Source organism: Lissotriton vulgaris, unplaced genomic scaffold (assembly GCF_964263255.1).
Source record: "Lissotriton vulgaris unplaced genomic scaffold, aLisVul1.2 SCAFFOLD_1506, whole genome shotgun sequence".
NCBI classification, from domain to species: domain Eukaryota; kingdom Metazoa; phylum Chordata; class Amphibia; order Caudata; family Salamandridae; genus Lissotriton; species Lissotriton vulgaris.
In genome coordinates this window covers 570489-596411 of record NW_028254893.1, presented here as the reverse complement: position 1 = coordinate 596411, position 25923 = coordinate 570489, and the positions used below count along the sequence as shown (strand labels likewise).

Sequence of the window (25923 nt, the reverse complement as noted above, 5' to 3'; positions counted from 1 at the left end):
CTTCCTCTCTCCCGCTCTCTCTTCCCCCCTCTCTCCCCCTCTCTCCCCTCTCTCTCTCTCTCTCCTCTCTCTCTTCTCGTCTTCTCTCTCTCTCTCATCTCTTCTCTCTCTTCTCTCTCTTCTCTCTCTTCTCTCTCATTCTCTCTCTTCTCTCTCTTCTCTCTCTTCTCTCTCTTCTCTCTCTCTTCTCTCTTCCCCTCTCTCTTCTCTCTCTCTCTCCCCCTTCTCTCTCTCTCTCTCTCTCTCTCTCTCCCCCTCTCTCTTACCCTCTCTCCCCCTCTCTCTTCTCTCTCCCCCTCTCTCTCTCTCTCTTCCCCCCTCTCTCTCTCCCTCTCTCTCTCTCTCTTCCCCCCCTCTCTCTCTCCCTCTCTCCCTCGCTCTCTCTCTCCCTCGCTCTCTCTCTCCCTCGCTCTCTCTCTCCCTCGCTCTCTCTCCCTCGCTCTCTCTCTCCCTCTCTCTCTCTCCCTCTCTCTTCCCTCTCCCCCCTCTCTCCCCTCTCTCCCTCTCTCCCCTCTCTCTCCCTCTCTCCCTCTCTCCCTCTCTCCCTCTCTCTCCCCTCTCTTCCCTCTCTCCCCTCTCTCCCCTCTCTCCCCTCTCCTCCCTCTCTTCCCCCCTCTCTCTCTCTCTCTCGTCTCTCTCTCTCTCTCTCCCCCCCTCTTCTCTCTCTTCCCCCCCTCTCTCTCTCTCTCTTCCCCCCCTCTCTCTTCCCCATCTTCCCTCTCTCTCTTCCCCCCTTCTCTCTCTCTTCCCCCCTCTCTCTCTCTCTTCCCCCCCTCTCTCTCTCTCTCTTCCTCCCCCTCTCTCTTCCTCCCCCTCTCTCTCTTTTCCTGTTAACTTATTTAAAATAAGTTTTACCTTAGGAATGTATATTATACATTGCATCAGTTGTGTTAAAATAGTTTTACTTACCCCAGGAGTAAATTGGGCAGAAGTCAAAACTAATCACAGACGAAACTTTCTGACATAAACCTTTTAAAGTGTCCTCTTTTAAGCTGATTCACATTAACAGATAGCCTGTAATTCTGCGATTGCTGCTGATGTTTCTTTATTTTTAAGTCAGGATGCCAGAGGGTCCATCTTGTCAAAAGTTCTACACTCTTGCTTCTCCCTTTGTGGGACGGTTTGTGGTTAAGGTTGCGGGATCCACCAAGCAAATTAACCTAAAGGATTTGAACGAGCGCCAGTTTCAAATTGTCAGGTAAGCCCATCTCCCCTCCAATTATGCAGCTTCAAGTTTGATATGAAAATGTTCTACTTGTCCTACATGCCTAATGAGTACAGAGTACATTGATACAGTTTTGTATTGTAGAATTTGTATAAAGGCTTCTTCCCCTACATGCATCAAGCATTTTTGGAGTCGCAATCGGTGCGACTCCTTAAAATCGGCCGTTTGCGATTCCAAAGGTGCTTTTTGGGATGCATGAAGCAATTTTAGAAATCGCAACATTTTTGCGATTTCTAAAATTGCGATTGCTTTTAAAAAATCGCAAATTTGCGATTACTTAAAAGCAATGCATGATTACTTTTAAAATTGCGAAATCGCAATTAGGGGGTCAAAATTTGCAAAAAGTGTTTAAAACGCTGAAAATGCATTTTTTTCAACATTCATGTTACGGACACACATCTCCTTAGGACATGTGTGTGTGAAACATGATGCGAATAATACATTTCAGGGGTGCATGGGGGGGGTCCTTTGGACCCCCCCCTGCACCCATGAAATGCATTAACAAATTTCGATTTTCAAAGTGAAAATCGCAATTTGCTAATGCCTTCCCATTGCTTCCTATGGGCCTTTTGGCCCATAGGAACCAATGGGAATAGCAAATTCGCAAATTGTATTTCGGTAATTTATGCGATTCGGTAAGAATTGCGATTTTCACCGAATCGCATAAATTTACCGAAAATATTCATGCATCCCGTTTTGAGAATTCTAAATTGCGAATCGCTATTTTTCGCAATTTAGAATTCGCAAACACCCGGGATGATGCATGTGGGACGCCAAAGTGCATTTTCAGATGGTAGCATACTACACCTTGGTGAGTGCCTGGTTAGCAATGTTGTATGTGTTGTGATCCTGTTTGGGAAACATTTTATTGTTAATCATGATTGACCATGGATGTGCTATTATCTTGTGGCATAGCGCTAGCAATGTGATGGACAAAGCATGAGCAAAAGGCGCACAAAATTTTTTTATTAGCTGGTAATAATAAATTATTCTGCAGGGCTTGTGTTATGTTTCATGTTTTCAATGCTTCTAGAGGAATGGGCAAGGAAAGCGGTAGGGATGAGGTCTGTCTTATAGGTGGTCGAGTCAGGGTGGCATTATGGACTAAAACATACAGGCTTCCAATCAAAGAAAACCCTCCCAAAAGTGTGCCAGGGAACAGATATAAGATTCCAATGTGGAATACTTTCTCCCTAACTCGAATCATTCTAACAAAATGTATCCTACCATCCTGTCCTCAATTATAACATTTGGACTTGGTCCTTTTGCTCCCTCAGAAAATATTAAATATGTTTATTATGGGCCCTCACACACCCTATTGGTGTCATGCTTAATCATTGGGTCTGCGCTCTGGTCCCTATAAACCAGGCTGGGCTCAACCATTTTCTAGGTAGCACTTTGGATAATATCTACTCTGACAGGGAGAGTGAATACTAAAAGTACTTTGGTTACCCCAGCTTCCCTATATTTTGGGTACCACTGGTATACTTGACAAGTAAGTAAAATTTGGTTCATTTGGAGGGAGGGTTACTGCCCATATACCCTTGAGTTAAGTCGACATGTGTCATCCCTTCTTCACAGCCCATGTAGGGTTTCTGGCTTACATCAGAACCAATGGAGAATCTCCTTTTGTAATCTACTCTCACTATGCTGGTTTGCAATTTTGTTTCGGTCATTCCATTTTCGCAACCACAGAACGTAAGACAAACATAGTAAAGGAAGCTGGCCTACTTGTCTGAGCCCCAGGTTGAGAGGTATATACTTGTTCTATGCCCAAGTGTTTAGGTACAGATTATACTTGATGCCTAACCCTTAGAGGGACTGTAACTACAGGGAAGTGTCTCACAAGTCCGTCTGTGGTGACAGGAGACCTCTAGGGGGTAAATTAAATAGAAGAAGGCTCCTTGAGGAATTATTGTTAATATCTCAATAATTTTCTATTAAGTCTTATATAAGTACTTTACTTAAAAAGGAAACATAAGAAGCATGGTATCTCTCAAATTTTTTATATTGTTTAGAAAATGATCCCTTTTTTTTTTTTTTTTTTTTACACAAGATTCTAGAAGTACAAGTGATAGGCAACACAAACAACACTACAATTTCCTGTACATTTCCTGTAGTGTGGTACACCGTTGGTACAGTATGTAATATACAAATATATACATAGGGTGCTCCTGTACATGCAGTCAGCTAATCCATCAATATACTATATACAAATCCTTGTTTGGACAGTTATGAACCAAACGGTGTATATGCGTCGACGTTTCGGTCTCTATTGTATGTTTTTTACCGAGACCATCCTCAGGACTAAACGTTGCACATGGAATCTACAAAAACATATACAATATATACACAGTCAGTATAACCGATCCAGCTACTTATGTCCAATATTTGATCGTCTGCTTACATTAAAATACCATCACCACATCCAGAGTGTCCAAAAACCTTATTAGATATATAAACATATATACAACCCTTCACTCCTTAGCACCTCATGTCAAGATTCTCTATACTCACTAGACAAGATGTCTTCCAAAGCCTCAATCCACTACTACTTCTTAGGGTAATTGACACCACTCCTAGGTAAACATTGCACAGATTCAGTATGTGGTCCTGACCCTAAAGCAATCGTATAGTACAATAAACATGGTATAAAAACCGTTATGGAGCTTACCTCCACCGTGATTCCACTTGACACTCGATTGTATCTTTCTTATAATCACGTGCACCGGGACACACCTCGGCTTTTAAACAGTCTGCCAACCATATAAACTGTGAGAGGAACAAACGTACAATCTCGAATCACTAAAACGATCCTCTACTAGGAAGCCAACTATCATGTCCGTGATTGTCTCTGGGCAGGGGACTTACTTGGAAAGCTCCACGGACGCGACCGTATCAATCCAGTCTCCGTCGGCGTCTGTAGGGATGGCTCGTGAGCGTCAATACACACTCTCGAGTCTATGCGCATGCGCACATAGTAGCGTTCAATTCACCGAGCGTGGCGGCCATCTTAACAAGGAGTGTAATATATTAAAATACCCCGATTAGAAGGGATTCATTCACCCTATACAGTGCGATCTGACATACTTAGTTGAACACAAATATGATAATACAGGGCTTAAGGTCCTCAAAAGCAGTAACAAAAATTAAAATTAAAATTAATAACGGAAAAAGTGACAAAAGTGAATATCACGACCAGGACCAGTCTAAGAATACCCACAGCTCGCTAAAATCTCAATATTTCTATAGATTGCAAAGAATAAGGTCAGATAATCAGGCATTACATCCTTATAGGGTTGCCAAATTATGCCACTCTACACATTGGTTTAAACCATACTCCACTGTCTTTCCGGTCCAAATCCATCTGTTCTCTTTTAATGTAAGTAGACGATCCACATTGGTCCTTCTTTTAGAACCTTTAACCACCTCTATTACATACCATTGCATATCTTTCGGACCATGGGACTGTTGTGTGTAGTGTTCCACTAATGGGGCTGTTAATACTTTACACCTGATGCGGGACTGATGTTGGATTATTCTTTTCCTCACTTCTTGGGTAGTTTTGCCTATGTACAACAGTTTGCATGGGCATTCTATGCAGTAGATGACCTTCTTAGTGAGGCAATTCGAATGATGTTTAAATACAATTTGTTTTCCATTCAGTACACAGATTTTGGTTGGTGTGGTAGTGTCACACGCGGCACATTGTCCACAGGGGGTAAGGCACAAGTATATGGAGTGAAATATGTCGATCACAGGGTGCTAGGATACCTTGTTAGATTGACTAAAACATATAGGCAGCTATCAACACCAGCCAACCCAGAGGGGAATGTGTGCATGTACAAATTAATCCATTAACCAAAACTTTTGAACAAAAGAACACACTTTTAACCTCCACCATCAACATTTCTTGCCAGTATTTTAACATAGTTTACCTCCGAATGTGTTCTCCCAAAGGTTGTCATCTAAAGAAGTGTGGTACTGAGTCAGTGAAGAAATTGGAGTTCTGGAGGAAGGATATTGTATAAGGGAAGCACCTGACATCCTCAGAGGAGTGACCACAATCACCTTAACCCCTTCCATGCTGATGACGAACCCCAGCCGTCATGCACTACGGTGCTAATGTGCTGATGACGGCTGGGGTTCGTCACGGCCCGCCCCTGTTCGTGTTGTTTACAGCACACCAGGGGAATCGCGGCCGCATGGAAAGGGTTAAGTGAAGCGATTGACATATTGTAGTAATTAAGGCTCCGGAGGTGTTCTGTAGTTGCTCTAAGTTTATTTGCAAATGAAGAACCCAACAGCAAATATCTCAACTGCTTGGAATTCCTAGGGCGACCACTCGCAGAACGCGAATGGTGGATTACGGTATGCTATATTGTACATAAGCAAGACTCGAGAGTCTTGAGCATAACCATGTGCTTGCCACTGAAAGTGATGTAAACCAAGTGGGCTATAATCTCCAACCAATGTGACAATTTAATAGAGGGGTATCCAGGACGAGTAAGTAAAGGCAGTGGTTGAGTCATTTGTTGTGAGAATGCCATTATCCTTATTTGTTTTATTGCCCAAGTATAAGTGTTCTAATATTGAGATATGAGTTGGAAAGGTAATGGAATAAACAAAATTGTTATTAACCTGTTGTGTGCGTTGGTCGGCCCCCGGCCATCTGATGTTACAGTGCGCTTGTGTGGAGGACAGCCTGGGGCCGTTTGAAACACGCCACTCATTAATTCACCCATCCCGCGGCAGAATTCGCGCCGTGGTCAACGGGTAAAACCACCAGTACTAGAAAAAATTCTTTAAGCCAAATTGTCACCAGAACATAAGTGCTTATAGTTGCTGAAGTACCTTAAAAATAAAGACCGTTGTTTCGGGGGAAACGATGGAGGTTATAGACCCGTAAAGTAAATTTGCGCTTCTATATCGCGTTTGGGTTTGGCTGCACAAGAAATGTTTGTTAACTTGCCAATTATTCAAGCACCTGCAGGGTGCTCTGGTGATTTTCAATGGAATGTGTACATTGCAGCTATTGCAAGCTTACGCAAGCAATTTTCTGAGGAACCTAGCATCATGATAGAACGTAAATTTGTTTTATACACAAGCAGGCAGATTAGTAAGGTGTGTAGTAATCTATTGCTGCTCTAAGGAACCAAATTTTTACATGCACATTTGCTGCTAATCTCAACACAAGTATTAGAGACCAGTTTGTTTTCAGATGCTCCTCTTGCAAAATGCAAGAAAGACTATTGAGCTGTTGCAATCGCACACTTAGTGAAGTCATTGACTTAGTCTCTTATTTCCTTTAAAGTTCTTAATGTCGATAATTCTGTTAACTTAGTAACAGTTGAAAGTAGCCAACAAGCTGAACCCATTTTTCTAGTTATCACTTAGTTAAAAAACTCCAAGAGTACACAAAAAAAGGAATTATTGTTCGTTTTAGATGTGGATCTAGAAATCACTTTAATAATTTTCCAGCTTTGGGTAAACCATGTCTATTTTGCAAGAAAATAGGTTACTTTAAATCTGTCTGTAAGAGTAACAACAATTCTGTGAGCCAATTGCGTAGACACTGAAGTTGATGAATGTCAATAACGAGGTACTCGCTATTGAATTCAATGCTATTCAGACTTCACTCAGAGATCCTACATGTGAAGCTATTATTATTGGTGGTTTAACATTAAAAGTCATGGCAGATTATGGTTTGCCCCTAACCATTCTCAGCGACATAACAATTTGTCCCAATGTGCTTTAAATGTAAACACAAACGCAAGGCCTTTGGTGAGAAAGACATTGCAAAATTGGGGTTTTTCCTCTAACAAGCTTAGTTGCCTTGACAGACACACTTTAGTGAAAGTTTACGCAGCCATTAAATTAAAAAACAGACTGGGGTGGCAAGACCAAGAAAAAATGGGTTTATTGCTTAAACCTGGTGGTAAGATTCCAAAAGTTCTGGGAGATTTACCTCCGGGTTACATCAGCTGTGTTAATGACCCTGTAACTGAATTAATAGATTAATTCAAGGTAATTTTCTGAGATCAAGGAGGTAGTGTTAAAGGTTTTGAGAACCGCATCAGGTTAAAACCACAAGCGCAACCCGTAATACACAAGGTAAGACCTGTACCACTAAGTGTAAGAGAGGAACTCAAACCTACCATACAGAACCTTTCTGAGCAAAGTATAATTGAACCCTGCGGTTCATCGCTTTGGTTTGCCCCCACTGTGGTAGCACGCAGGAAGTCTGTTGAGATTAGGTTATGCCCAGATTTAAGAAGTTTAAACGCTAATATACAGGTGGCTGTCATCCCCTCCCCAGAACACAGGAGCTCTTAGCCAATATTGTAGCGGCAAAGTGGTTTTCGTTGATCAATCTAAGAGCTGCGTATCATCAGGTGGCATTGGCGTTACCCATGCTTGTTACTCCATAAAGTGCATATAAGTACTTAAGGTTAACATTTGGCTTGGCATCAGCCGCCAGTGTTTTTCAAAAACTTATGGAAAGTCTGTTATGTGATGATTTAATAGGGGTACAAGCCTATTAAGATGATGTTTTGATATATGCTAACAGCTTTGAGGAACACAACAGCATTCTAAGAAAGTATTCACCATTCTGTCTCAAAGGAATATGACAATTAGACAAGACAAATGTAAGTTTGTTACACATAAATTGAATTATTTGGCTCATACAATTTCAGGTTGCGTTATCAAGCCAAAATGTTCCCTGATCAGGGCCATTAAGGATGCGCGGGCACCTACAGATAAAGATGCCTTGCGCTCCTTTCTTGGTCTTGCAGAGTATTATGCCAGGTCTGTCTCTGGGTATGCACAAGCAGTCGAGCCATTGAGGGTGTTCTTGCACAAAAATAGTATTTGCTCCGAGGATCTACAAAGTGCGTTTGATGAGGTTAAACTTTTAATTGTAAAAGCTTTTGCTTTAAGTGCATTCCAGGAAGATAAAATGTCGGTCATCACCGTAGATGCCAGTCAAAAAAGTTTAGGAGCTGTTTTGAGTCAAAAATTTGCAGGGAGAAAACCTATCGTAGCTTTTGCCTCCATATCAGTTAAAGATTATGAAAGACAATACAGCACTATTGAGCGAGTAGCTCTAGTTTGTGTTTGGAGCGCACAAAAATGTAAGATATGTGTATGGGGCTGCAAATTCCAATTGTACACCAATCACATACTCGCAGGAGGGTAAAACAAGAATGTTTCTACATGCCTTACTAGACTGATATCCAAATTACAGGAATTTGTTTTTTAAATCAAGCATATGTCAAGTGGCAGCAACGTTTGTGCTCATTGCTTGTCACGCATGCCAATTCAAGAGTCAAAGGATGATCTTTTTGATGTAGTGTATGTAGCTTCCATTGATGCAGTTAGCGAAGAATGCAGCACCGCTCTTAGAGAATCTATTTTGGATTTTTGCTTCTCAGAACAATGAGACTTTAAACAAAGTTGAAGAGTACCTTATTCAGGGGTGGCCTGAGAAAAGATTTTTAGTAGGCGGTATGAAATTTTTGCGCTGCACACTTGCATACTACACATCACAGCAAGTGTTGTTCAAGACTTAATTTTTTTTTTTGAAAACCGTTTTTATTGCAGAAAACACAATCCACAGCATATTCTTACATTACTCCTGGTCCGCTGACGCTAATGCGCCACTCTTGTATCACATATATTTTGCACACAGCCAATAAGCCCACAACCCTGAGGTCGGGCGGCGTCAATCGGTGGATCCCCGGTCTTGATTTTCCTTGAATATGGTTATTCTACTTGCCAGGAGTTCCTTATTCTGCTTTTAACTTTTTCGCCCCTTCCACCCCTGCCTCCAACTGTCCCTCAACTCCCTCCACCCTGATCCCCCCCCCCCATACCCACACACCCACGAGTGTTTTCCCCTGCGCCTGAGCTCTACGGTGATACATGTGTATGTGTACTGTCAGGAGTAACTAATGCACTATTGAGAATGTGCTCCCGGTATGTGTATGGGGGCCTCATCGCCTGATTCAGAGAGTCCCTCCTCCTCCTCCACTGTGCTGTCTCGCAAAGTCTGCACTAGCATCTCCCACTCCATAGCCGCCTCCATTGCTTTGTCATCCGACCTGCTAGCTGGTATCTAAGTGTACTTTCACTCGCTGCCCACTTAAGCATCTCATTAGTCCATCCTCTGAGCGTCGGACGGTTCTTCGATTTCCAATCTCTTGTTAATTCCCTTTTGGCTAAAATCAGGCCCATGTCTACAAATTTGCTCAATCCTATTCCTGGGTGTATGCGGAAACCAGTGCAGCACACCTACCGCCTTGGTGAATTGTAACTCCCTGTCCGTCACACTGTTTAATGTCTCAATAATCTCCCACCAATAGTCCTGTAGGTTTGTGCAGTCCCAGAGCATATGTCCCAGGTCCGCTCCTATCGTGTTACACCTAGGCCATGCCGCGCTCTCCACACCAAAATACTTCCCAGTCTTCCCTGGTGTAAGGTAGGCTCTATGTAGGACGTAGAAATGTTTTAACTGAAAATGTGCGTTTCTCGTGCTCTTCCTCGCCCGCCTCACTATCTGCGCCCAAGTAGTATCAGGGATCTCTATCTGTAGATCTAGTTCCCATGCAGTTTTCAGTGCTGTTGGGGGTTGCAGGGTCTCGCGCAGCATCCTTGAGTAGAGGCACGTCACCGCTTTATACGTGCCGGCCGCCATCATGCTGTATTGGAAAGCCATGGATGTGGTGGGCTCTTGGATCCCTTCCCCCAATGTACCTGCATCGCCCGTATTATAGCCACATGCATCAGGAAGTCCCCCCTGGGGAGGTCAAAACGATCCTGCAGGGTTTGGTATGGGATCAGCGCCCCATCCTCATAGAGATCTCCCAGCATCTGCAACACAGCATCCTCCCCATCCCTGCAGTTGCGACCAATCCCCGCCATGGGGAAGTGCTGTCACCATACCCAACGGTATTTCAGGTGCATACATGCGTCGAACCGCCACTCGCCTCTGTGCACGGTTCCAGCAGGGTCTGAACGTCTGCTCTTCCAGCGATAGATCTGATAGTCAGCTTCTGCTGCAGGGCTATGAACGCCAGCACATGGCGGGGGGTACCCTTCTCTCTCTCTCGTGCTCCGGCCCTCGATACACCCCCGCCACCTCCTGCGTGAAAATCTGCAATTGAGCTGGCAAGTAATAGATCTCGAAATCAGGGACCGCTAGACCTCCCTCATCTTTCGGCCGAAGTAGCGTGGTCAGACCTATTCTACGCCTGCCTGTGCCCCAGAGGAAAGATATCAGTAAAGACTTCAATTGCTTAAAGATGGATCTAGGTATCCACACAGGCAGTGTGCGAAAGTAGTAAAGGAGGCGCGACAAGGCTATCATTTTCACCAGGGATATACGCCCCGTCTCCGAAAGCGGGAGGGTGGCCCAAAAGGTCATACTGCCCCGCAACGCCCGTATACAGCGGCCCACATTGCCCTCGAGCAGGTCCGCAGCTCTATGATATATGTGCACTCCCAAATATTTCAGACAGTCAGGCTCCCAGTTAAGCAGTGGGCTGGTGGCGGGTCTCGTTTCCCCCTGTCGTAATGGAAATAAGCAAGATTTAGACCAATTAACCTTTAGACCGGATAGCCTGCCAAATAACACCAGGAGTCTCTCTGCCCCCTCCAACGCCTCAAATGCGTTCTCTAGGAATAACAAGAGGTCGTCCGCATACAGCGAAATAATCTGTGGGCTTCCCCGATGGACTAGGCCCTTATAATAATGTCCCTTCCTGGCTTCTGCTGCAAAGGGTTCTATCGCTAATGCAAATAACAGGGGGAAAAGTGAGCACCCCTGTATAGTGCTGTGGCACACTGGGTATTGGAGCGACACGAGGGAGCCCACCCGTACTCGGACCACCGCCGAGGCGTATAGCACTTTTGTCCAGCGTATGTAGCCATCTCCGAGGCCAAAGCTTTGCATGACCCTGTACAGGTATTCCCACTCTAAACTGTCAAATGCTTTCTCAATGTCAATCGATAGTACTACAGGCGTTTGCGTGTCTGGCATCGGCTCTCCCAGCAGGCGTATCAGTCGGCGTATATTGGCAGTTGTGTTTCGAGTGGAAATAAATCCAGGTTGGTCACTATGGACCAGCTCTGACATGTGCTGCAATAACCTGGTCGCTAATATGGTGCTCAGGATTTTGTAGTCCGTCGTCAACATAGACAGCGGCCTATAGGATGCCGGGTACCTGCTCTCTACCTTGTTTCAACAATGGTATCATCAAAGCTTCACACATGGATTCAGGCAGTCTACCCTCAGACTTAGCCTCGTTGTACACTACCCGGAGCCTCGAGCCAATTGTTCTATGTATTTGCGGTAAAATTCTGTAGGCAGCCCATCCAAACCCGGGGTCTTGTTACGAGCCATATTCTTCACTGCGCTCCTAATCTCCCCTAGTTCTATATTTCTGCCCAGGGCCTCCGCCTGCTCTTGTTCTAGTTGCGGCAACTGCAGTCCTTCCAGAAAGGCATCAATCTCACTATCCTGCCCTTCCAGCGCGCTCTCGTAGAGCGTTTCATAAAATGAGCGGATGCATTCCAGTATTTCCATTTGGGCGTCGTGCGTAAGGCCATCCTCCCCCTCTATGGCTAAAATTGGGTGGCTACGCCTTGTGGGGTTAGCCAGCCAGGCAAGTCGCGTCCCCGCCTTATCCCCCTCCGCATGCGTTCTTGTCATATAAGTCTTATGATCAAAGCAGCGGAGCCACTCCATTTCAACGGCCACCGCTTCCTTGGCCGTGCATACCGTCTCCTGCAATTCTGGATGATTGGGGCGTGCTATTTCAGCCTTTCGCAGAGTCCTCTCCACCTTCTCCAGATCATCTAGTAAGGCCTTGCGCGCTCCGGTATATTTTCCAATACAGTGGCCTCTAACAACAATCTTAAAGGCGTTCCACTCCATCACTCTGGATGTCACGGTGCCATCGTTTTCTCCAAAGTAATGTGTGATCCTATCCCCCAGCGCTTCCCGAAACAGTATGTCATCTAGTGTGTCCGGCCACGGGACATGCGAGGTCTCAGTTATCCAATTAAGGGTGAGCAGCAGGGGATTATGATCCGATAGTGTGCGAGTTAAGTATTCTGTGTTTGTCACCGCCGGGAGCACCTGTGGGGAGCATAAGAAGGTGTCAAGGCGGACATGGAGGTCATTCAGGCTAGAGTAATAGGAGTAATCCCTCGCCATCGGGTGTTGCACCCGCCAGGCGTCCTGCAACTCCCAACTCTCTTGCCATTCGAATCTACGCTTCGCCAGACGGTGCACTGGGGACGCTCCCAGAGGTGGATGGGACCTGTCCAATACGGTATCTGTTATTGAATTAAAGTCCCCACCCATAACAATGGGGCCCGCTAAGAACCCCGCCAGTGCCCCGGAAAGTTTCGTGAAGAAAGACGATTGATCAGTATTGGGCGCGTACACACTACATAGCACTATGTCCTTGCCCTTTAGTTTCCCTTCAACTGCCACAAACCTGCCCTCTTGTGTGCCTGATCACCTGGAAAGGGGTCCCCGCTCGTATCCAGACCAGCGTGCCCCTTGCAAATGCAGAGTATGTGGTATTGAACAGTTACCCCCTCCATCTTCTTTGCAGCGCAATGCCCTCCTGCTTCGTCAAATGCGTTTCCTACAAGAGCGCAATCTGCACCCCTCTCTGATCCAAATAAGCGTGTATTTTATGCCTCCTTGCCATCGTATGTAGTCCCCTCACATTCCAGGTTACACATTTCACAGTGCCAGTACTAGCCATAGTCCCATGTTGTCCGATGAAAGCTAAAAGTAGTTCGCATCCGGGCGCACAGGGTCGCACTCTCCCTCCCCAGCCCCAACACAGCAATCCCCCCTCTCCCCAACCATCCCGCCTCGAGCCCCCCCAACTACTCTCGGCACCCTCCCCCCCCCAGAACAGGACCCAGCTTCGCGAAAGCAGCTCCCATCAAAACCTAGTGAGGGGCTATTGAACCCCCCCAACTGCCCAACTATTCCGTAGTCTGCACCAAGGTGGCCTTAGGGGCCTGAAAGGCATAGCTCGGCTCCAAAGGTGGTCACCACAATCCCATCCCCCCACCCCACAATCCCCCACAATCACTCCCGAACATCCATCCTACTTTATTATGTTCTTCACCATCGGTTGGCTCCGGTCCCCTCAAGGCAACATCCAAAGTCCGCATGAATCGTCTCCATTATCAAGCGTCAATTAGCCCTCCCGACGTCTGTGGTGTCACCACTGGACCCTTGGCACCGTTTAGTTCCGATAGTCCGTTTCTGAGCCAGTGACATGGCCCTCCAAGTCCGAGCTCCCGCATGATTGAGTCCTCACAGTCCCCGACAAATTGATTACTGCTTGTAATGCTGCCCTCCTCTCGCCTTCCGTCTGTGACTCTGTCGGTTTTCGTGACCTCTGCCGGTGCTTCCGGAGCCTCTTCGATTTCCGGGTTGGTTGCCAATTACGCTCCTCTTTGGCTCTGTATTTTGCGTCATCCGTACCAGCCTTGTAAGTGTCCCACCACGCCCAAGCGTCCGCCGATGTAGGGAAGAAGAGCGTCTTATCATCCACCACTACTCTGAGTTTGGCCGGGAAAAGGAGTGAGTATGCTATGCCTTCCGCTCGTAGTTCTCGCTTAAGTGACCGGAAGGAGGTGCGCAGTTTCTGAGTCTCAAACGTGTAGTCCGGGAAAAGCGTTACCTTACTGTTGTCCACTTGGAAAGGGCCCATGTCCCTGACCCTTTGCAGCAGCCAGTCCCGGTCCTTGTAATGTAACAGTTTTATCACCACTGGACGGGGCGGCTGGCCCGGTCTAGGGGGTTGAGCTGGGACCCGATGCGCCCGCTCCAACGTAAAGAAAGGCGAAAGACCCTCCGGCGCTACTTCCGTCTTCAACCAGTGCTCAAGGTACCCCACCATGTCATCACCTTCCTTTTGTTCTGGAAGTCCCACTAAAGCGCACGTTGTTGCGTCTGCCGCGGTTTTCAGCATCTTCTGCTCTCCTCTCCAGTGCTTGTATGCGATCGAGTGCATCCACCAGCCGTCCCTCCATGGATTTGTGCTCAGGCAATATCTCCTGCAAGGTGTTTTCTGTACTTTTAACTCTGTCTTTCAGTTTATTATGATCAGCTCGCAGAAGCCCCAGTCCCGTCGCCACCTGGGCAATATCCTGCTGCAGCGCCTCCTTCGTGGCCTGGATGGCTTCCAGGATACAGGTTTGTAGCTGCTGCAGATCCGCCGGGGCCTGTGTTGTTCTATCCGTCGCCCCAGAGCTCGCAGCCTCCTCCACTTTGCCCTTGGGCTTCCCCATTTGATCTGCGTGTTAGCCGCCAGCACCAACCTCGCCTTCTCGGATGGGGGGGTGGGGTGGGGATACTTCTTCCCCACTCTCTCCCGGATAGTGGGAACCAGCGGGTCCGCTCTTTATGTGCAGCGAGTGGCGAGTGCTCGGCCTCCGGTTGCCTCCGATGCTCTTCAGGCAACGGATCGTCCGCGTCAGTTAGCGCCGATATACCACCGTGTTGAAGCGCTGTGCTTTCACGGCCTCTCGTGGGAATGGGTCAGTTCCCATTCAAATCCACCGTGCCGTACCCATCAGGATTCGGTCAGCCCCGATGTGCAGGTCATACCACCAATGTTCCTACTAGTGACCGCTCTTCCAGGAGTCAGAGGACCGTTCGATACTCCGTGCCCTCTTCGCCCTCGCTAAAGGCTGCCACAGCGTCCAAGCTCTTGCTCTGACCCACTTCTTGGTGTGCTGCTATTTCCTGGGATCTCCAGCTCGGTCGCAGCCCAGTCCCAGCTAGCAGCGAGTTTCGGGAATTCTCTGCACTATTCCAGGGTCATCCCAGGGCTCCTCAGACAGCCCCCTAGCACTCGTCTTAGTCCTGTACATGGTCTGCACCCGCAGGGAGCCACTTGTCCTCCTATGTATCTCTTGGCCGCATCGACGTGGTCAGCTCTGCTGGCAGCCAAGCCCCACACCCACCGAGATCCAGTCTCCCTTGTTGGATTCTCCCTGCAGTCTGCCAAGTCAGCCCCTGTGGACTCGGAGCCACCCAAAATGTAATTAGGCTCAGCGCAGCCCCAAGCCCGTGCACCGGCCTCCGCAGCGTACCAGTCTAGACTCTCAATCAGACAGCCGTCGCTCGCTGTCCTCTGCCGCGTGCTGCACCCGTCAGGCTTATCTGGCGCCGGTTTCCGACCTCTGAAGGATTTGCTCCCTGGAGTCCCAGTTCGCCGCACGTCGCGCAGCAAAGCTTGTTACAGGGCTTCCCGCCGCTCAGCGCGGCTGATACCTCCCTGCTCCGTCGCTACTCACAGGGCCTCTCTCAGCTGCTGAGTTCAGGGACGGCCGCCATCTTGTTATTTGTGTTCGCCGTTCGTTAGGAATCCAATTCGCCGCAGGAGTGAGTGGCTCCCCTGTCTGCACTTGTGGAGGGGGGCACAGGCAACTTCGAGCGGCACCACTTCTGCCTCGTGTATTCGCTGCGGGAGCGCCGCACTCTCTCGGTGTTTATCTTCTCCGGCTCCGAGTACCGGCCGCCATATTGAGTCAGCTCACTCGGTGTCTCTTTGTTCTCCTGCCGGGCTAATGGGCTACTGGAGAAGCCTTAAACCCCGTGCCTGGGGGTCCGCCGATGTTCCGATTGCCATTTATGTCCGGAGAATCCTGTTCACGATGAATTTCGTGCCTTTATACAGGATAATAGCGGAGATCGGGCGCAGAGCTCCGGGCTCACGCCGCCTATCCCCTCGGCATCCAAGCCACGCCCCGTTGTTCAAGACTTCATTATGGCTGATAAGCCCATTTCTTGGGTGAAACTGGCCCTGGGGTGCTTGTGTTCGGTTTCAGGGAGGACCTGGCTTGGCAGTTTGGTCGGACTGTTCCCATGAGGAACAGGGTCAAGACCGATTTGCATATGGCTGGGTCTAAACTGAGGTGGAAATGTGAGCAAAAGAACAGTGGGTTAGAGTGCTACCACAGCTATTGCCAGTGGTTAGCCTTATTGTAAGCAGCCTCCGATCACCTTTTGTGTGTTTCAAAGAACAATTTCCATCAGAGATAGGACTGCATCTGTGAAGGGTAAAGGTGAGGAGTCTAAGAACTCAATGGCTTAATTTTCCTTGATATTAGTGGCAATTCCAGAATGGAACCACTAGACTTCGCTGTGGCACAGGTGATATTAGCAGAGATTGAATTTACCCCTGATGACCAAGGATAAGGATATGGGATCTGCAAGGTGTCCTCTCTGCCCTTTTGGAGATTATTAATGCCTTTTTTTTAGGTAGTGTGCCAGGGTGATTGAAACTGTAGGCCAGCACCAGGGACTCGTTCCAAAGTAGCTGACTCAACCTCGTCATAATAATCTGCTGGCAGAAATACAGTGTTATTTTAAGCATTATTTGCTGCACAATTTGAATTTATGGACATGCAGGAGAGGGTGCAGGGCCAAGAAAATGAAGGGACAATAGACCTAATCGTGCTGCTTGAGTTTCCAGATCTTAAGTGGCTGCATGTCTGTCTTCTTCCTAGCTTAAATTATTTAAATTCTATGCTGGAAACTTTTACAACTTTCTAAGTTTTGTATAAAAGTAGGATACCTATAGATTGTAAACGGAGACAGTCCTCAGACCCTGTGCCTGTAACTGTTATCCTGGCCATAATGTTAAATTAAACAAACTTTTCCTGTTTTGCCAAAAGCCTCTTGCCTTACTTTTATTTTTAAGGGATTTCAAACTCAACATTTTGGTGAGCCACCAATGACGCTGATTGGGAACTCGAACCCAACTGCAGCTGAAGGAATCAGACACCGCCCATAAGGATTCATGTTGCGCAATTGATTGGAAGTTTTGCTGAATCCCCTGGGCAGAGGTACGTCTTGAAGTAGCCTCCACAAATGGTAAGAGAAAACATCAGAACTTAAACCTAGTCTAAAGCATTTGGCATATGGTAAACTAGGGAGAAGCGTAAAAAGATAACTTAAGCGCCCTGCCACTGACTGGATCTGGCGTATTACCCATTTTATATTTCCAAACTTTCTCAGTCCTAAGGCAACCTTGGAGGCAGTCCCGCAGAAGTAAACTTTTTTCAATAGTTCAGCACACTATGAATGGTGAAGGTAGCCATTAAACTTCCAGGATGCCGCTTTTAGTGTTATAGCTTCCCTGATTGGGCAGAGTTGACACCTCAGACTAATAGGCTTTTAGTTTAATGTTTTTCTCAGTGCTAAAAAGGTTCCCTAACCTCATTAGTATCTAAAAGGAGTGTGGGAGGTGCATTTTGCTTGGACAACTGGGAATGAGACTGGGTGGAATTCAGACATTAGGGAAAATTGGACCTAGGAAAACATGATGTAACTTGTATGTGGCCAAGACGGGCAAGTGATTCAAGAGTTAGAACAATACGGTTTCTGTTACTACTACCTTTTGTCTAGGAGCGAATATTGGCAGACTATCCAGCTAACTTAGGAACGTGGGATCACCAGAAATGAGGACGCCACAATTTGCATGTCGTCATCGTCGTACAACACTGTTTTGAATACAAAGGACTTTATGAGCAAGCAGAGGGGGGTAACATACAGAGTGAAAACTGCGGCACCCCACAGGGCAGGATGAATTGTCAGTCAAGCTCCACCAGTTGTTCTCTGTCAGGCAGAAAGGAAATCAATAGAGCCAGAGCCTTGCCCCTGATCCCCACCGAAAAAGGCGGCTATCGAGCTGATTGTGGACCTTCTCCAGTAAGAACCAAAAATATTTTTCATGTAAGGTCTTCTTCAGGGCTGAACACTATTGTAGTAAGGCATCTCTCCACATGTATTTTCAATGATGTGTTGTTTTTCTAATTTGAGATTGCACGGTTCTGGGTCTCCCAAAGCTCTTGTTTATTGTATCTTCGTCCGGAGACAAGGGACATCGAGATCCGGAAGCAGACGCCGAAAAGAGAGAAAAGGATTCCCAGAACAACGAAGGAGAAGGCGTTTATAAATACAATAAACAAGAGCATTGGGAGACCCAGAACCGTGCAATCTCAAATTAGAACAACAAACACATCGTTGAAAATACATGTGGAAGACAATTGGTGTAGAGATACCCTACTACAACAGTGTTCAGCCCTGAAGAAGACCTTACATGAAAAATATATTTTTTTGTCCTTACTGGAGAAGGTCTAAACGCGTCGGCATTAATAGTGGTTTGGAGCACAAATGGAATAGACTTTCCCGTATGGGAATTTACAGTGGAATGGACTTTGTTCTCCATTGGTTGAATGAATTTGAATAATCTCCAACCCTATACAGGACTCCTTCAGTTGGTTACACTGAGGGCAAAGAAGGAAGTCTTCCCGGTGTGGCATCTTTGCGAATATAAGCAGGACAAACACGATAAAATCAATTTGTCTTGATTTTGTGATTCATCAGAGACTTTGTGTGTAATGCTGGACTATGACGAAGTGAAATGGAGTCTAATCACTCTAAACTGCATTAAGCACTTAGCCAAGTGTATATATGGTGTAGAAATTAATGTTTTGTGTAGATATATGTTGTGTACAAATCATTGTTTTATGTATATATATTTTGTGTACAGATACAAAATAGGAGAGGTTGAATACATTTTTGAAATGAAGGATATTCTCAATGTACAAAATAGTGAAATAACAAAAAATAATAAGTTTAAAGCCCAAAGTCAATAAAAGTGACTATTGTGGCAACAAAAAGTGCAATTTGTGGTGTCAGAGGTAATATTATTTTTGAAATATTGTGCCCTATCAACCTTTCATTGGCTACCAGTTAAAAGAAGTATCGAATTCAAGGCCCTCTGTATCACCTTTAAGGCACTTCATTGACTCGGCCCTGACTTCTTTGCAAACAAGTTCAAGTTGTATCTTCCATCTGCAAATCTTGTAGTTCCCAGGGCCAAAATGCCCTCTTGGGGGTGGGAGAGAAGCTTCGTTGCAGGCACAGTCAGATTGTGGAATTCACTCCCAATAGGACTGAAGACAGAAAACAAACTCCTGGCTTTCTGTAAAACCTTAACCCCATTAACTGCTGCCCCCCCCCCCCCTCCCATGGCTGAGCCCTTTTTTGGACTATTTGTGGTAATTTGCAATTAGGCCTCCGTAACCTTGTGACCACATGTGGTATCCACGCCAAATTTGCGTCCTTTTCTTCCAACATCGTGGTGATTCTAAAGGTACCCAGGGTTTGTAGATTCCCCTAGAGGGGGCCCAGAAATTAGTCCAAATAAGGTACATTTTGTTTTATTTTTTGGGAAAAAAGGGCTACAGATGAAAGTCCTGTTTTTTTCCTTGTAAATGGAATCAAAAAATGGGTTGTGGTGCTGTAATCACCATCATCCCAGCTTTCAGGGACAATCAGAATTTTGTCAGAAAACCACAATTTTTCACAGTTTTGACATTTTTTCTGGGACATAGCCTATTTTTGCTATTTTTTGTGCTTTCAAACTCTTCCCAGTTAATGGTAGAAATGGGTATGAAAGCAATAATGGATCCTGGAAAGCTATACATTATGGGAAAGTAGACAAAATTCTTTAAATGCATCAAGGAGTCATTTGTGTAGATCCGTGAAGGTTTCTTTATAGAAACTAACCGTTGAATATAGGGAAAATTAGTTGGAAAAAACAGACATTTGTCTCAACGTTTTCACCTGTAACTTCTTCGAATTTGGCAGCTGTTTGAAAGCAATATACTGTTACATCCGCTGGACCTTTCTGGTTGTGGGGATATATAGGATTTGTAGGTTCACCAAGAACCCGACGAACCCAGAGCCAATAACTGAGCAGCGTCTTGCAATGGTTTTTTATTATGTACCCGGTATATAGCAAGTAATTTGGGTAAATATATACATGGAAAAATCGGTATGAAAGACACCTATGTATTTATGAAATTGGAACACAATATAGAGTTTAGACACAGTAGATATTTGCACATTTCCGAAATTGTGAGTACCCATACTAGCATGAGAATTCTAGGTTATTTTTCAAAATGACTTCTTTGTCATACATTGTCTTTCATTTGGAAGGCAGAAATGCATCGGAAGTCAATGGGTAATAACAGTTGCTCTACAATTCTGCTACCCTATGTCTCCCGATAAAAATGGTACCTCACTTGTGTGGGTGGGCCTAGTGCCCGCATCAGGAAACTGCTCAAAACGCAACGTGGACACACTTTATTTTTACAGTGAAAACTGACCCTTTTTTTGTAAAGTACCTAGCTGTAGATTTTGAACCCTAGCACTACCGGCACCTAGGGAAACCTATCAAACCTATACATTTTTGAAAATTAGACACCCAGGGAAATCCAGGGTGGGGTGACTTGGCTGGCTTTCACCAGGTTCTGTTACCCAGAATCTATTGCATTTCTAAAAAATTGTCAAAACAAATTTTCCGCATATTTCCGTGGTAGAAAGTTCTGGAATCTGCGTGGATCCACCCCGTGCTCTGCGGCCAGCTAGGGAAACCTACCAAACCCACACATTTCCGAAAACTAGACACCTGGGGGGGGGGGAGGGGTTCCAGGGAGGTATGGCTTGCGTGGATCCCCCAACTTTTTCTTACCCAGAATCCCCTGCAAACCTCGAATTTAGCTGAAAGAATCACTTTTTCCACACATTTTTGTGTGGGAAAGTTGTGGGATCACTGGGCTGACACAAATTTCCTACCACCCAGCGTTCCCCTTAGTTTCCCGATTAAAAATTGTGCCTCACTCGTGTGGGAGGCCCAAGTACTGCGACAGGCAAGGGCCCAAAATGTATTGTCAAGACATCAAGAATGTTTTTGTTTTGTGATCAGCAATTTTGATGTCTCCTCAATATGTGTTGGGCCCTTGCCTGTTGCGGGTACTTGGGCCTCCAACACAAGTGAGGCAACAATTTTATCGGGAGACCTGGGGGAACGCTAGGTGGTAGGAAATTTGTGTCAGCCCGGTGATCCCACAACTTTCCCCACACAAATGTGTGGAAAGAGTGATTTTTTTTCCAGCTAAATTTGCAGTTTGCAGGGGATTCTGGGTAAGAAAACGTCGGGGGATCCACACAAGCCATGCCTCCCTGGAACCCTTCAGGTGTCTAGTTTTCAGAAGAATTTGGTAGGTTTCCCTAGCTGGCTGCTGAGCACAGGCCAAAAACCCAGGTCCCCCCCCCCACCCCCCTCGCAAAACCAGGTTGTTTTGTGATAGGCAATTTTGATGTCTCCTCAATACGTTTTGTGGGAAAAGATTTTTTTTTACTAAATATGAGGTTAGCAGGGCATTTTGGGTAAAACAAAAAGCAGTGAGAGTCACGCAAGTCATTCACCCTTGTAATTCCCCCTTTGTCTACTACTCAAAAATGTGAAGGTTTGCATTATAAAACTAAAACTAAAGAAACACTTCCTCCAACGCGGTACAAATAACGATGAGAACACAACTAGGATGGGCCAATCACAAACACAACACCTAACAGCGAGCCCTCCATGTTGCAACTTAACTGGCTCTGACCTGCCCTTACTGAATGAATTACAGGAACCGGCAATTGAAAATGTGTCCGTGACACAAACCAGTGAAAGGACCAGTAATTCTGCTCAGAATCTAGGCCAACCGGTTCCAGGGATGACTCCTTTTAAACCAAGGTCCACCTTTAATCCCATCACTGTAAGGGATTGAATTTAACGTTTTCTGAAATAATTGATTACAGGCATAAAGTGGCGGAATCGAGTGCAGAAGAATGCAAAACAACATCTAACAAAGATGAACTTCAATATCATGCACTAATGAACAAATGAAAAAACAACAGTCATCCGCAATGCCGTTAAGGGCGGAAATGTAGTTGTTGCAAAGTCATCCTGTTCCCTGGGCACCCCTCAACTTTTTGCTGACTTGAACTGGTGGTAACTGACTGACTGACCCTTGGCTCTGTTTAACCAGGCCCAGGGCCAGTGCCAAGCTAAAAGGAACACATTAGACTACAGTTAAGACACCCAACACACACTAGGATACACTATGGTATGGTGGGGTACTCCTGTATTTGGCATGACCTACCCCATAAGCCCCTAGTATGTAATAGGGCTGGGGATTGAAACTACCTAGAAGTCTCCTGTATGGTGGGGCATGGCAGTTTAGAGGCGTCAGATTCTCTGCACCAGCATGTGTGGAGTGCTGAAGCCTGAGGTCAGTTTAAAAGGAGCACTGGTGGCCAGGACAGCTTTTAAAACTTAAATTGTGCCCAAACTCGACTTTGGGGGTGGGGCCCTTAAAAATGAAAAACCTACCAGGTTTTTGCATATTAGCGAACCCCAGAGTCACCCCTAGGTATCCCAGGGGTGGGGGTCAGTTACCTAAAAGGAGCTCCCTTTTAAAATGAGTTTTTATATGCCTGGGTAAAGTGAAATTTTAAATTTCACTCCCCACATTGTATTAAAGAGCTGCTCAAATTCGACTTTGATGCTAGAAGAATTGGGTAAGGATGATCTGCAATATTTCTGCAGATTTCGAACACCTGAAGTCTCCCCCAGTTGCACAGGGGGTGGGGGTCCTGTAGAAGTTAGGGCAATACTTATAAAATATGGTTTTATAAGCCCTGGTGCTGGAAGAGTAGCCCAAGTCATTTTCCACATAGCAAACCCCATGGCCCATAGGTTAACATCGTAGGAAGTTATTGATTAATAAATATTGAAAGGAGAGGACTAGCCGGACCATTCAACGACTTCCCAGAATGGTGGTAGTAAATCCAACAACATTATATTGTTGAATTTCTCCTAAAGTGTACATACAGGAAGTTATGAGACTTTCTTGTTTGGAAGTCCAAATTCAGCCTTTCAGTGGTCTGCCCTGATTGGTCAGAGTTAAGTGGATTAGCCAGGCTGCTGGGAGGGCAGTGTGCTGGTCTATAGGAATGCCAGGCCAGGAGGTAGCGTCGAGAACTATGCTCTTCAAAGGCAGAGGGGAGGCCTGAGTTTCAGCTTCAATCTGACACTCTTGACCCAGAGTCAGGGCTAGGCTTAAGGAAGGTATGTGCAGATGGTAGGGGAAGAGTCCATGGAAATAAGCCATCCCAGGGGGTGTGTTTAGCCAGCTCTTACCTCCTTGCTGGAAAATCAGCCATTATGGATTTGGAAGAATGATGCACTCTGGGACAAACTAATGCCACACTCTACAGGATGTGGTCATAACTATGAGGAGTTGACCTGCTCTCATTGGTCAGCAGTGACCTGGTGCCTGACCCAGAGAATTTTGAATACGAATCTGAGTGGGGCAGAGCCCTCCAGATCTGCTGCTTGAAGCTAACTGAAGCAAGAAGTGCCCTGCTGAAAAGATTTTGCTGTGCAAGGAACTTTAAGGCCTGACCTCTGAAGACTGCACCAAGTAAAACTGCAGCCCTGTGGATTACCTTGCTGCCAAAGGACTCAAGAGTTGAACTCCCGGCAAGCTACAGGTTAACCGAGCTCACCTGGACAGTCCCACAAAGAATTCAAAGCCTGGAGTACCAGTGGATTTGTAAGGGTTTTGTTCAAGTGGATTGTGGAATTGAAGTTTCACGCTTTCAAGGACCCTCTTGGAGATTGCAGAACCTTGGATTGTGTGTTGGATACTTTGGGACCCGCAAGCAGAACTCCAGGAAGGTGTTCTAACTGGACCCCGCTTGCTGAAGAAGGTGGCCCACCACAGTGGGGAGAAAATCCTTCAGACCAATTTATAAAGGTGTGTCACTGACCGAGAAAACGAATTGACTAAAAGGGGCACTGTTGGTTTCTAAACACTAGAAAGTGACCAATCTTTAAAAATTCATATCTCTGGTTCCCTACAGTGGATTGTTTTCGTTTGGTGTCATTTAAAAGATAAAAATATTACCTATTTTTATAAATTGGTGTGGTTTATTTATTTTGTGTTGTCTTAATTATTTACTGAAATGGTGTTTTTTAAATGCTATACATACCTGTCTTTGAAGTTAAGCCTGTCTGCTCGCAGCCACGTTACCAAGTGTTGAGCATGGGTATAATTTTCTAAGACTTATGCTGAGTCCTATCATGTGTTAGTGGCCTTATGGCCAGTGGCAGCCCTACATTTGCCCCTACCAATAACCCACTTTCCAACATTTGCTTTTCAGCGGTGTGGATGAGGAGTGTGTTTAAAAGGTACACCTTTCAATGAATAAATTAAGGTTCTAAAAATCCTTTAAATTGCCTTAGAAGAAAACTTTTGAATTTGATTTTTGGAATTTGGACTAAACTGTTTTTAATCCATTGTGTTAATTTTTCCAAATTGTTCTAAATCTATTGTGCTTAGTTGTTTGTGACCCAAAAGTAGGGAACCTTGGAGCTGGACCTGGCTAAACTGTCCCAGTTTAAGATGGCGGATCTTAGGGAACAGTGTAGGCTTAGGGGGCTGCGTCCTGCCAAGAAGATGAGGAAGGCAGGGTTGCTTGAGTCCCTAAAGGCCTGGGCCAGGGCAGTGGAGGAGAACCCAAGGGGTTGGGAAAATGTTTTAACCCACCCCCCCCCACCCCCCAACCTCACCCGAGAGAGGGGTGAGGATGAGACCTTTCCCATTGTGACTAGTGTTAGCCAGGTGAATCAAGGTGGTGGTGGGAGTGGGGAAGGGTCCCTTACTCAGGTACCACTACTGTCCCTTGCAGAGAGACACCTTCAGGCTCAATTAGAGTTGATAGCCTTGGAGAAGGAGAAATTCGAATTGGCTAAGAGAAAATGGGATAGGGAGGAGGAGAAAAGGGATGGTGGCAGCGAAAGTGAAGAAGATGCTGAAACAGCCAGGGGTAATAGGTTTGAACCTAAACTTCCCAAAGGAATAGTACCCAAGTACACTGAGGGGGATGACATTGACAAGTGGCTAGCAGATTTTGAGAGGGCCCTTAAAATGAGTAGGGGTCACTCTGGGTATTGGGGTGCACTCCTGGGGGAGTTCATTCCTGTAGCTGGGAGGGATAGGCTCCTGACCCTGAAGGAAGAGGATGCAGAATCATACCAGCAGATGAAGGCATGCTAATAGTCGATTGTGTTTCGACAAAATTTTCGGACTTTGCGTTCATGTATGTGTTTGGCGTAGGTGTCTAGTCTAGTGTTAATATCTGCTAAGGTTGTTGACCAAAGGTCAACCTCCATTCGTTGGGTTAAATTGGCCTGAAGATCTTTGATTTTGGACTCTAATCCAATGAGAACTTGGGAAAGCTCTTCTACGTGGAGCCAGTGCCTTTCAGCGTGTTCCGTATGGAATTGCCACGTCATCACGTTGCGGTGGATATTCTTCTCGAGCTATTGATTATTGTGCCGGTGAGTTTGATCACATTGTTGGCAGCTCCTCTGTCTTGTTACTGAACCCCACCACAGTACAACAGCAATCTAATTCACGTGCTTTCACTTTTAGATTGTTTGTAACAGACACCGCTTTTCTCCTCAAACCTTGGGCTCACTTGTGAAATCGAGACGGAAAGTCCCGCTGCTTCACATTTGTTCATTTATTATTACTTTAGTACTGGAGTGGTTAGTCCGCTTATCCACAAAACTTCCATTTCTTTCGTTACAGTCACTTCAGTTCGTAGCACGCCGTTTTTCAGCCCCTCCGGGCCATCGGCCTGGGCTGTACTTTGTGGTCGGAGGTAGCCAGACGCTACCTATTGAAGTAAGGACTATTGTCTAGCCTTCTAGCACAACGTTTCCACACCCGATTGAGCA

At 45.9% G+C, this 25923-nt stretch overlaps 1 protein-coding gene across 1 annotated transcript in view; it reads left to right on the top strand.

The window, feature by feature from the left end:
• The first annotated feature begins 1061 nt into the window (after positions 1-1061).
• LOC147659378 (endonuclease 8-like 2) overlaps positions 1062-25923 on the top strand; it is a 146483-nt gene continuing 121621 nt past the window's right edge. Inside the window, exon 1 of the mRNA XM_086951787.1 lies at positions 1062-1193. Within this exon, the coding sequence (XP_086807913.1) occupies positions 1062-1193 (132 nt within the window). The remainder of the gene's footprint in view (positions 1194-25923) is intronic.